This window comes from Lepisma saccharinum, chromosome 15, assembly GCF_977018435.1.
Source record: "Lepisma saccharinum chromosome 15, izLepSacc3.1, whole genome shotgun sequence".
Classification (NCBI taxonomy): domain Eukaryota; kingdom Metazoa; phylum Arthropoda; class Insecta; order Zygentoma; family Lepismatidae; genus Lepisma; species Lepisma saccharinum.
The window spans coordinates 25,683,403-25,696,892 of record NC_139243.1 but is presented as its reverse complement, the minus strand read 5'-3'; the positions used below and the strand labels follow the sequence as shown (position 1 = coordinate 25,696,892).

Here is a 13,490-nt window from a genome sequence, read left to right as displayed (position 1 = left end):
ACAATTACATAATTATAATATACACGTACACCACGTTTCTAAGCATGGCAATGATCTTGTAGAAGGGTATAAATATATGTCGGTAATGGTTCAATATGCAAATTTTGTTTTCATTTTTTTCCAACAATCTGGACGTGATAGAAGAAAACTGCTTACATATTTGGAAAAAATATGGGGGAAAAGACATTCGAAACCAAAACATCAAAAAAAATATTTCAAATTGCAGAGCGGTGTTATGAATGTTATTGCATGTCATCCTAGACTTATTTCTACTTTTTGCTTCAAGTCCATTTCATGCGTAGATAGGCTAATCGAGATTGGACCTACAGTTTAAAGTTGTATTAGAACTATTATGTGCACCCACCGGGTATCGAACCCGGGACCCCTTGATTACAAGGCGATGGCGTAGCCACTACGCCATCGGAGGTAAAAAATTGGAAAAAGTATAACCATCACGATACACTTTAACCCATTACGCCATGAACAGTACAGTCACGGACACTGCTGGGTTGTAACGATGTCATTGAAAGTCAATGCATTCATTACAACCCAGAACTGTCCGTAACTGTACATTGTCTCTCAGCGCCAAGGTACATTACATGTATCAAGGAATCAGCTGATGGACCGTTACGTCATACAAGAAGCGTGCTGCGTTTGGCTGTTGCCATTGACCACGCCCACAGTTGCTATTTCCACGTTGATTATGTTAATATATTCTGGAACGATCTTGCTCCCCTATTCTTACGTTTCGTTAAAGGAGGAAGTTCATATTGCTAGTTTTTGTAACCGCAAATTTGAAAATGATAAAATCTAAAATAATATTAGTATGGTGTGGTGCAAAAACGCGAGTAGAAGACAACAGAATTAGTGAGATTTGCCTAATTCTACTAGAATCTAGGAAATTCTCACCTGACTGACATGAAGACATGCACCAACGTGAGTACATTGGTGACCAGGAGTACCATCCTTCCCGGAACCACCTCTGGGACAACGAAAAAGCTTCCCCATGACATCATCACCAGAATCATCGTCGGGAAATACAGGTTCCATATGTAGGTTGTTATCTTCCTATAAATTATAAAACGCAGTCTCGTTCCCATGGAATTCCCTGCAACAATATGTTGATATAACAATGAGAAAACGTTTTTTATAATAGCATAAATAATTTTAACTAATTGTAGGACAGATAAAGTTTGAAATTTATTGAATAAAATAAAAACAAACATGTGTTGTGTTTTTTTAAAAAAGAACACAACTTGTTATAAAGCAGCGATATATTCACATAGTTTATTTTCACGCGAATATAATTATGTGCATGACCAATGGCGTGTCTGATGGAGAGTTGGTGGTGTTATAATTCGGCATTGACGCAGGTTTTCAAAAAAATATGAAGAACGTCAGATCCGTGGAAGGGTGATAAAATATAGAATTGACTATAAAGAAGTCATATCCCCCCCTTTGTGTAACGTCTTGGTACGCTACTGTACATAAAAAATAGATTAGTGGTAAAGGGAAATTCGAATTCGGCCTAGGCAAGTCCTGGGGTGTCTAAGATGGTGTCCCGACAGAACGTCCCAGCGTCAAAACGTACCACTAGGGTTTTCGCCACGAAACGTACCACTCAGATAAACACCTAACTTCAAAATATTTACTCCGCGACAAAACGTACCACTTCAAGGAAAACGCTTGAACATGTCAGACATTCCAATACGTTGCGCTATCTGCCATCCGTTTGTGGAGTCCCGAATGATGCTCAGTTAGATGTGAAGAAGCGTATGCACGAGGCGAAGATAAGGGTTCGAGAGGAAGAAACGCCAATTACCAAGATTTACAACGATACTCTAGGCAACCTACAAGACAAAGGTGAGGTTAGGTTAGATTAGATTAGATTAGGTTAGGCTAGGTTAGGTTAGGTTAGGTTAGAACTGACATAACTAAAATAAAGATAAGAAAAGACGAAAAGATAAAAGAAAAGAAAAAATGTGGACGATAGCTAGGGACAATGAATTTTCGCGATGCGCGAAATCGCGAAATGTGAAAAAAGATGCAATTTTGAACATTCTGCACGTAACTACACCCCCAATGATGAAATATGCATGAGTTTTATTCGCGAAGTAATGCGAAATGTGTGCTTTTCCACGAAATGAACGCTTTTTCGCGAAATAACCGTGAAATATCGTCAAATTAAGTAGAAAACACGCAAAAACTGGCAATCGAGGTTGTGCGCGCAAACTGTCGATTTGTAACGAAACGTTTGCCTAAAGTTTCCTACCACTTGCAGCTGAAGAACATTTTATCTTCGATCACATCAGGAAGACGCTGCAAATTGGGATTTCCCATGCACATAATCTCAGTTCGAAAACTTCGCTCCCTGTCAAGCTGCATTCCTTTCTTCCCCCGAATATGCATTTTAGAAATGAAGTGATTTTCTGTTGATGTTTTATTTTGGTTAGACAGCTAAGTACTTGCATATGTGTACAGTATATAAAAATGAAGAAACAGTTTATCAATTTATAGCTCTTTTGTATGTTGTTTCCTCTCATGATGAAAAAGTGTGTGCCAATTTTTTTTTCCACCGCTGGTATATACCGCTGATCTAACATTTTATTTACCGCTCTCCTCAGTTTTTATTTGCCATAAATTTGTGTCCCTAACGATAGCTAAACCACAGCTGATTTTAAACAGGCAAAATACCTATATATATATGTATATATATATATATATATACGTACATTATATTGTAATTTTGCCAGTCCAAAGCCTGGATAAAGTGTGATGGAAATCAGCAAAATTAGAGAAAATTGTAATTTTGGTAAATTATTTTTGTTGCCGTCCCATCAAGTGGTACGTTTTGTCGCATTGAAGTCCGAATAGTTTGCCAGCAGATGTTTTGCCACCAAAACCGTGAATGCGGACATTTTCACACCAAGAAAGTGGACGTTTTGCCACCAAAGCCGAAGTAAAATTGTAACTAACCAATATTATCCCATAATGAATGTGCAATGTATTCATGAAAAATGAAAGCGTAATGTGGCTTATTTGTCACAAATATATTTAACAGATGTTTTCGTTACAATGAAAACTATGTCTTCAGTACATTGCTGTTAACTTACAATACTTCAGAAGCGTATACAGTGTCCAACGCTATTAAGATACTGTGCAATATCTCTCTGGCCATTGGCAAATTCAGTTGCTAGGGACCTGATTCTCTTCTGAAGGCTTTTCCTGGACAGCTTTACTCTCTTCCTCGGAGGAAAACCTCTTTTACTTGTCTGTATAAAAAGTAAAGTTAACCCCTGCACATTTTAATTTATCTTTGTATTCTTGTTATTTACCGCACTTTTCTGCCACTATTGGGCAATCGCAGGGATGAGACTGGCTGGTATAATGCAGTTGATGAAGGGATACTCTCAAAGAACACCAATGTCCAGACTGGGATTTGAAACCGAGAACTTTTGCTATGAAGACCAAGATGGAGAGTAGATAAAAAATGTGCATCTGACTGCAACTCTGATTTCTTGACCAAACGACCACAAAAAGTTGAAAAACTCACTTTCTCTCCCCATTCCACGCCTCATTTATTGCGCTGACGATGTTTCACGGGTGCAAAAAGGCAGTGATGAGTGAAAGATGAGCTCTCATCCTCTCATCCTTCTCATCTCTCTCATCCTCCTCTCATCCCTCTCATCCTCCTCTCATCCTCTCATCTTCCTCTTATCCTCTCATCCTCTTATTTTCTCATCCTCTTATTTTTTGAAAGATGAGTGCACCTTATCGTAATTTTCCAAGTCTGGGACCAAATGTTTATATATCGTGATCTTTGTAAACCTCTCCTCTCATCCTCTCATCCTCTTATCCTCTCATCCTCTTATTTTTTGAAGGATGAGTGCACCTTATCGTAATTTTCCAAGTCCGGGACCAAATGTTTATATATCGTGACCTTCGTAAACCTCTCCTCTCATCCTCTTATTCTCTCATTTTCTCATTCTCTCATTCTCTCATCCTCTTATTCTCTTATTCTCTCATTCTCTCATCCTCTCATTTTCTCATCCTCTCTATTTTTAGAATATTGTCGTCAACATTAGAGATGAAGTTGGAGTGCTGGAATCAACGGGGGCCAAATGTTTATATATCGTGATCTTCGTAAACCTCTCTCTTGGGGGAACGATGTGGCATATACACATGCGCGCGCTCTCATCCTCTCATCCTCTTATTCTCTCATCCTCTTATTTTTTGAAAAATGAGTGCACCTTATCGTAATTTTCCAAGTCCGGGACCAAATGTTTATATATCGTGACCTTCGTAAACTTCTCCTCTCATCCTCTTATTTTTGAAAGATGAGTGCATATTATCGTAATTTTCCAAGTCCGGGACCAAATGTTTATATATCGTGATCTTCGTAAACCTCTCTCTCGGGGAGGGAACGATGTGCCACACACGCGCGCGCGCGTATGCCTCTCATTATTTTCCGTATTGTGACGCAAGCAAACAAATAATAATTGTTGTTTTTTAGGATACCTGGCCCCTATAACCTCGCCAGGGGTGCGTGGTGGCGGCGAAATCATCACGAGTTTAGATTTGTACTGCGAATGTTGTCAAAAATTTAATCAATGTTGTTTATTCTCGATGCTAGAATCTTACATAGATTATTCTCTAAAAACGAAAATCGATAATCCTATGCCAAGCCCCCCAAGGCATTCAAGCAATTTCTAATGTTCGCGTGGATAGCGACGCTCGGTAGAATTTTTCCTGTCCCTGTGGAGAAATTGTGTTTCGTCGCTCAATGTAACATTTTCATCACGGACCAAACTATCCACAGCAACCCCTCCCCGAACCTATTCACCTTGCATCCTCTTCCGCCCGAAGAGATTCTATTTTTTCAGCTTTCCCACGGTCCTGAATAAAAAACCCATCACATCCCCGATAACAATAGAATCAGAAGCGGATGCGGCGGAAGCAAACACAGCAGCATCTTCCGCTTTTTGAGTTTTGTGCTGGGGATTGTCCGTTTCACACACCACACCCTGACGGGGCGTGGAATAGAGGCCGAGGGGAAATGATCGACAATACATGCATGGGTGGAACTGTCAACGTCCCGTTTATTGTTATTTGTCCCCCACAGGATATTGTACGTATCACAAAAGTTTTTTTGTTGAAAAAAATATAGCATGAATGAATCAGTCAACAAGGGTTTTATTTGCTTATTGTGTTTTCACCAAAGAGAGTCGCGTGGAGTAGGAAGGAGAGAAGGAGAAAAAAGGAGAGGAGTTCCTATATAACGTACTAGTTTCTTCTTTTGTACATTATTATCATAGTGAACGTCAATCGTGGCAGTTCAGTATTTTTTAATTTGTTTATCTGGCAGTATACATATATATCATCGTGGGAGTTTTAGTGAGCTACAAGTTTTTATTTTGAAGTTTTTCTATCTCTCTTGAAAGGTGAACGTCAATCGTGGCAGTTCAGTATTCATAATTGTTTGTCTGGCAGTATATATATATCATCGTGGAAGTTTTAGTGAGCTACAAGTTTTTATTTTGAAGTTTCTCTCTATCTCTCTTGAAAGGTAAGTTTTTTATTTTTTCATGATATATTAATATTTTATGTTTTACGTCTGACACACACATATTCAGAGGAGTCATAAAAAATTGACACACACTTACATGTCGTATATTTTTAACCTCCTACAACAGTGCACACACACATACATACATACATACTGTTCGCGTCTAATATATATGTGGAAGGAAAAAATGTCTAGCATTTTTTCAATTTTTTTTCCTTCTGTTTCAGTGCGCTTTCCACTACCACCACCACAACCCCCCCAAAAAAATTTCTCTGTATATATATATAAATAACAGAGATAAAAAATGGAACCGCAACCAGGTCCCTCCGGTTTTTGCGGGAAAGTGGCATGTCGCAACTGTGGAAAGTTGATTTCGAAACCTAATATTGCTAGGCATTTGAAAAAATGTCGTCTACCGGAACATGATGACGCCCCCCCGGCAAAGAAATCTCGCATTGATGCGCATGAAAGCAGTGCTTTGAATAAAAGTGCACGCATCATAACGTATAAATCTGGAAGCGATGAAAAGTGTGACTCGAGCATCTTCCTCAACAATGTGAAATCTCAGGTAGTCGATAAATTACGTGATTGCCTCGTCAATGTTGCAATTAAAATTCATCTCGTCTTGACCCTGCTGTATGAGAAAGTTGTCTCGTCCGAGTCAAGCACTTTTAGCTTTTACGTAGGGTGTGAAGCCTTACACGATGACAATAACGAGGATCTTGACGAGATAGTGACACGGCTATTTGATCACCTGACACAAAAACAAGAAGAGTTTGAAGGTAGGGGAAGTGGATGGAGTCTTTGCGGTCGCAGCCACATGTTAGAACTTAGAGTCTGCAATTTCAAACCATTACGCAGCGCTCAAAAAAAACAAAAAACAAAAAAAAAGCAAAATGCAGTGTTGAACATACAAAGTAATGATCAGAAGAGTTTCCTATGGTCTGTCATCGCCGCATTACACCCAGCTAATAATGTTAACCCCGAACGTCTGTCCAATTACAGAGAATATGAGGGGAGATACGAGAATATGATGAGAGGAATTTCCTATCCTGTGCCCCTGAATAAGATCAATCAAATTTTAAAAAACTATAGAGAGGAAAAAGGAGAAGATATCGATATTTCTGTTTTTGGGGTTGACGATTCCGGCAATATTCGTGTGTTAAGGCCTGCGAGAAGGCAGAATAATGTAATTCGACTCTTGCTTGTAGATGGCCGTTACAGTTTAATACGGAATTTCTCAGGATTAGTAGGAAGACAGATCAGCAAGAATCACGATAAGATCGAAATTTGCGATCGGTGTTTGAGAATTTTTCGCGGGGATAAGAAGATGAGAGAACAGCACAAGTGTTTTGGCTCCGTGAATGCAGAACCCGAAGATGTCATGCCGGAACCCGGAACCAAGATGAAATTTCAGAAACACCAGGCTCTTCTCCACCATCCCGTCGTCCTTTATGCCGACTTTGAAAGCTTCCAAGTTCCCATGACGTTTTGCGACCCTGATCCCTCTACCTCAAGCACGATCCAAATTTTTCACCACGAGCCTTGCAGTTTCTCCATCTACGGAGAAAAATTAAATAATGTCATCTTGTATTGCGGACCCGATGCGGCAAAACATTTTGTTACGAAGATAGCGGAATGCGCGAGAGAACTTGCACCCAGCCTGAAAGGCTCTTACGTTTCTCCACCTGCTCTCACGACGGAACAACAACAGAGACATGACGCGGCGACAAGATGCGAGGAGTGTAACCAGCTTTTTACCGCCGAAAATCACAAGGTCGTCCACCATAACCATCAGAATGGATTATTCCTAAACACCATCTGTAATTCGTGCAATCTTAAAATTAAGGAGTCGCATTTTGTTGCCGTGTTTCTGCACTACACGGAGAAGTACGACACACATCTCTTCGTCAAAGAGCTCCACAACATAACTTCCCGAATCAGCATCATTCCGAGAACGAGCGAGAAGTATATTACAGTGAGAGTGTGGATCCCTCTCGAAGAAGGAGGAAGTGTGGAAGTGCGAATCCTGGACTCTTACAATTTCCTGTCCTCCAGCCTCGCAAGCCTTGCATCTCAACTTGGCGACGAAGATCTTGTGGCCACCAAGCAAAAATGTTTTTCGGGGAGAGATGAGAATTTGAATCTGTTGCGTCGCAAGGGCGTCTACCCCTACGAGTACGTCAACGATTTCGAGAAATTTGACGAGACGGAACTTCCACCCCGGGAGGCATTTTATTCTCATCTCACAGAGGACGTCTGTTCCGAAGAGGACTACGAACACGCTCGTAGTGTATGGACGGCATTCAATTGCCAAACTTTTCGCGATTATCACGATCTCTATCTCAAATTGGACGTGACTCTCCTCATGGACATTTTCGAATCGTTTCGTAAGAGATGCATCGCGATATACAAGTTGGATCCTGCGTATTTCTTCACGACGCCGGGATTGACTTGGGAATCGATGATGAAATACACCAACGTGGAAGTGGGACTTATTGCAGAGAAGGAACAGTATGCTTTCATGGAGAGTGCGATACGCGGTGGCATCGTCCAATGTCCCCGACGCCATGCTCAGGCAAACAATCCTCATACGCCTGGTTACGATGCATCGAGGCCCAACACCTATATTGTCTACTGGGATGTCAACAACCTGTACGGCCACTCCATGTCCCAGTGTCTTCCCATCAGCGACTACGCGTGGATGACCGAAGAGGAACTCTCCTGCGAAGATTTTCTCAACTGGAGGGAAGATAACGAATGGGGCTGTTTCTTGGAAGTGGATCTCGATTATCCCGAAACGCTTCACGAGAAACATCACGGATTGGCCCTGGCCCCCACCAAGGAGAAGCCACCTGGAGGATCGGAGCCAAAACTAATACTAAGCATGGAGAACAAGTGGAATTACGTTCTGCACTACCGACTCCTCCAATTTTACCTGAGTCACGGCTTGCAGTTGAAGAAAGTTCATAGAGGATTGAAGTTCCGACAGAGTAGGTGGCTGGAATCCTACATAGCCGAGAACACGCGACGCAGAGCGCAATCGACATCGCCTGCAGACAAGGATCTGTACAAACTGTTCAATAACGCCATCTACGGCAAGACGATGGAGAACGTGCGTAATTACATCGATGCAATGTTGGTCACGGACGAAAAGAAATTTGAAAAGATCGTCGCATCCCCCTACTTCAAAAACTTCACCAATTTCGACGAGAATCTAGTATTCGTCGAGAGGAACAAGAAGCAAGTGATGCTCAACAAGCCGATTGCCATAGGTGCCACCGTCCTTGAACTATCAAAATTGCACATGTACCAATCGTACTACGATCAGTTTCAACCCTTTTATGGAGATAACATCCAAATATGTTACATTGACACGGATAGCTTCATTTTTCTAATCCAAACACCAAACCTCGAACATGATCTGACTAAGATGAAGCATCTGTTTGATTTTAGCAACTTACCATCAGACCATCACTTGCATTCGACAGAAAATAAAATGATCATAGTAAAGTTCAAAGATGAAGTTGGCGGGGAGTACAGCAGGGAATTTGCGGGGCTTCGTGCCAAAATGTACTGTGTAAAGATTGCAGAAGAAAAAGAGATCAAGAAAGCGAAGGGGGTGGGAAAAATAAGTACCAGCAAATTTAGCATGCAAGACTACAAAGAATGCCTTTTTCATGGTAAAAGGCAACTCAGCACCGATCATCGCATTGCAAGTAAATTGCATGATTTGTACACGACGCGCGTAACCAAGGTCGCATTGGATGGTAGAGACAACAAGTTACGTGTTCTCGATTGTCAAATCCACACGAGGGAGTGGGGGCACTACAATAAAAGCGATAAATGTGACGTGTGTTAACCGTAACCCCATAGCAATGAAGTCCGCTGTGTTTTTTTCCCATTCTTCTTCAAAAACATACGGAGGAAAAGGGGAGCCCTCGGGCGATGAAAAATAAGAGTTGAATTTAATGAGCCTTGGTTTGGAGCGGGCTTAACAACATAATAACAGCTTGCAACTTTTCATCGCCCGAGGGCTCCCCTTTTCCTCCGTATGTTTTGAAGAAGAATAGGAAAAAAAGCACAACGTGTTAAATAACTAAGAAGAACAATGAATCTTTTTGGTTTCCGCAAACAAAGCAACATGGACACTCCATCACTAAATTCCAATAACCTCTTACCTTCCATGTTATCTAAACTCAATGGTCTACTAATTGTACATCTTAATAGTATATGGACAAAAATAAATGACGATGTGGGCAAGATGTTTTACGTCTTCAATAACAATTTACATTTCTATGAAATTCCGATCGACGGGAAACTTCAAATCACCGTGAATCCGGAGAACGCAGGCGAAATCAAAATTTCTACCGGCAAGAACATTTTTCGAATGAAGCACGACAAGGTACTTTCTAACATGTCGTACGATGTGTCTGCAGGAGATTATCTTTACGTGGAACTCCTAGGAGATTACGACAAACTCGTTCCTCTCTTCGTAGAATTACGAATCGTCTATTCTATTATAAATAACCATTAACCAAAAATGCCTAACGACATTTTCGGCAACACCAAGCGTGTAGACCATGCAGAAGAGATTCTTATGCTGGACGTTCGAGTTAAGAAGTTGAGGACCGATTTGATCGCTTTGCAGGAGACCTTAAACAAAAGTTTAGAGTCTGAGATCGCTACGCTCCAAACGCAATGTCTCGATCCCATTCTGAAAATCGATTCCGAACTGAAAACACTGATAAAAAATTATGTTGACGTACCTTCTTACGACAACATTCAAAATATACAGTTGAGCATGGATTCGCTTCAAAATGATTTGGCCAAATTACAGCAATTTCAATCGAAAAATGAAGATTTGGAAAAATTGAAACTCGAAATCGAAGAGCGAACTTCCGCAATAGAAAAGAATTTCTCTGAACTTCAAACCGTCGTGAATGATATTGATGTAGAACGCTTGCAGGTTGTTGTTTCCAAATTACAAGAAGAATTCACCGGCACGTTGGAAGAAATCAAATCCAAGTTGCAGACTTTGGAAGATACAATGACGAACCTACCATCGTCGGACGAACTGCAGGTCATCGGTAAAAGCGTCGCGAACATAAAAATTCAACTGGAGGCTTATCAAGATTTTGAACACATTCAAACCACCATCGCTACGCTTCAGGCGTCTCTGGAGTTGATCAACGAAGAAATTAAAAATATTCACGCTGAAGCAAGTGTGTTGACGAGTATTCAGGACACGTTAAGCACGGTTCAGCAGAAGATCCAATATTTGGAAAATTTGAACGTCGAATCCAATCTTACTCATTTTCATCACGTACTGGACAACATACAGGGTGACTTGGAATCGTTACGAACGAGCGTGCCTTCGAGCGAAGATTTGGAAAAATTGAAAACGGCGGTGACGGCACTATCAGATTCGAGTGACATCAAAAGTTCGTTGAGCGATCTCGAGAGTAGGGTGGCCAATCTCCCCACCTCCAAAGAATTACATGCTTTGAAAAGGAACATATCACGTATGCTGAAACGACTGGAAACGGAAACGGCGAACGTGGAACAGATTCGAGACGAACTTGCTTCGCTGGTGTCGACGCTGCCCACTTCGCAGAGCGTCGTCGACCTTCACACGCAGTTTACAGAGATGCGAATCATCGTGAATGATCTTACCGAGAAGAGCTCGAAATTGAATCAAATCGAGAACCTTCAGAACATTGTGGTCAACATCAGAGATCAAGTTGGAGTGCTGGAATCAACGCAGGAATCGACGCTGGCCTCTTTCGGTGCCAAGTTGCAAGAACTCAACGAAAGCTACAAGCAGTTGAACGTGGAAGTGAAAATCAAACCGTCATTTTCTACCGTAACGGATACCATAGTCGAACATTTGTTGCCCGTACAAAACACACTGGGTCAGCTTCACAGCAACCTCGTTAGCGTCGACACTAAATTCGCTAAACTGCATTCTCTGCAAGCCATCGAAATCAACAGCGTACCCAATCAACAGAGAATCTCCACCTTCGTCGAAGGTAACAAACTGTACATGTTGCATCCTTATCATCCGTACTACAAGTTTCTCCTCGATGGCACGATTCAGATAAACGAATTTTCGTACTGGTCTCACGGCAGAAAAGCTAGCGTTCCCACCATGACTTTGATATCGAATCGTGGTGTCCAGAAAGCAGGAAACATTCCTCTGGCGCGTTGGAACGAAACGCGCAACATATATGAAATACACGAAGACGAAGATCTTACTGTTTTCGACGTGAGTGCCGGCGATAAGCTGATCATTCAAAACACGAGCGAAGTGCCACCCTCTTTGAATCCCATCACGCTGGTGCTTCTTTTGAAACGTAATCTCTAAAAATAATAAAAAATGTCTAGGCAAGCCATCGTCCAAGAATTGCATAAACCTGCACGCCGCAACTACGAACGTTTGGCTGTGGTAACCAAGGGAATCGACGACCTCTGGGAAAGCGACCTCGTCGAAATGAGTAGCGGCAAGTTAAAAAACGTGCATAAATTGAACAAGGGCAACAAGTACCTCCTCACCCTCATAGACACATTTTCGAAATTCGCATGGGCTCTACCTTTGAAGGCGAAAACAGGAACGTGCGTCATGGAAGCATTCAAGACAATTTTTCGCGAAAGCGGCGGCAGACGACCTCGGTTTCTGCACACGGACAAAGGGAAGGAATTTTACAATGCCGTATTCCAAAAGTTTATTCGGAAACACAACGTTCAACATTACTCGACCTTCAGTGACGTCAAGGCCAGCATCGTGGAAAGATTCAATCGCACTCTGAAATCGCGCATGTGGTCACGCTTCACGCTTCAGGGAAGCTACAAGTGGGTCACTATTCTTCCGGAACTTGTTAACGACTATAATCACACACGGCACGCAACGATAGGCATGAAGCCAGCTGACGTTACCAAGTCTGACGAGCAACGTTTAATTTCTAGCGTTTACTGTCCAAAGTACACGCCCACGACAAAAAAAGCTAAATACAAAATTGGAGAACAGGTGAGGGTTAGTAAATTGAAGCGAACGTTTGACAGGGGTTTCACACGAAACTGGAGCACTGAACTTTTTACCGTGGTTCGAGTTCTACCCGGGAACCGTCACACGTATATAATAAAAGACAGTGGCGGTGAAATTTTATTGGGGCGCTTCTACGAGGAGGAACTCTCTAAAACTAAATACCCCGACACGTACCTTATCGAAAAAGTTTTGCGCAAGAGAGGCAACAAACTTTTGGTGAAATGGCTGGGACTTCCGGAAACAAGTTGGATCGATTCAAACGAAGTGATTCTATGAGTACGTGGAACGTGGTGAAGCGTCTACCTGATTCGGAAAGTGGAACGAAGAAAAAAAACGGCGAGTTGCTTCCCGACAGCATCCGCTGTCTGATCGTGGGTCCTTCGGGGTGTGGGAAAACGACACTGCTCGTGGACAATTTTCTCCTCGCACCGAATTGGTTAGATTGGAAGAACAGGCACCTGTACGTGTTCTCGAAAAGTTTGGAGCAATCCAAATACCAGCAACTGATGAAACTGTACGATGGTCTGGACATTGCAACGTTCGCCTCGGAAATAAAACCACTCGACGATTGTCGTGAAAATTCAGTCGTTGTGTTCGACGACGCCATCCTGGAAAATCAAAATGAAATTCGCAATTTTTTCACGCAAGGTCGTCACAAAGAAATGGATTGCTTTTACCTAGCTCAAACGTTTTCCAAAATTCCAAAACAGTTACTACGCGACAACGCTAATTTCATATGTTTGTTTCGTCAAGATCACACCAACCTCAAGCACGCGTACGATGACTACGTAGGCGGAGACATGAACTACAATCAATTTTCGGAACGCTGCTCTTCTTGCTGGAACGGTGACGATTTCGGATTCGCTACGATCGACATGA

At 41.9% G+C, this 13,490-nt stretch overlaps 1 protein-coding gene across 1 annotated transcript in view; it reads right to left on the bottom strand.

Moving 5' to 3' along the window:
* The window catches only part of LOC145999169 (glycine receptor subunit alpha-2-like), a 125,568-nt gene that overhangs the window by 33,307 nt on the left and 78,771 nt on the right, over positions 1-13,490 (bottom strand). Inside the window, exon 7 of the mRNA XM_083136102.1 lies at positions 910-1,108. Within this exon, the coding sequence (XP_082992228.1) occupies positions 910-1,108 (199 nt within the window). The remainder of the gene's footprint in view (positions 1-909; positions 1,109-13,490) is intronic.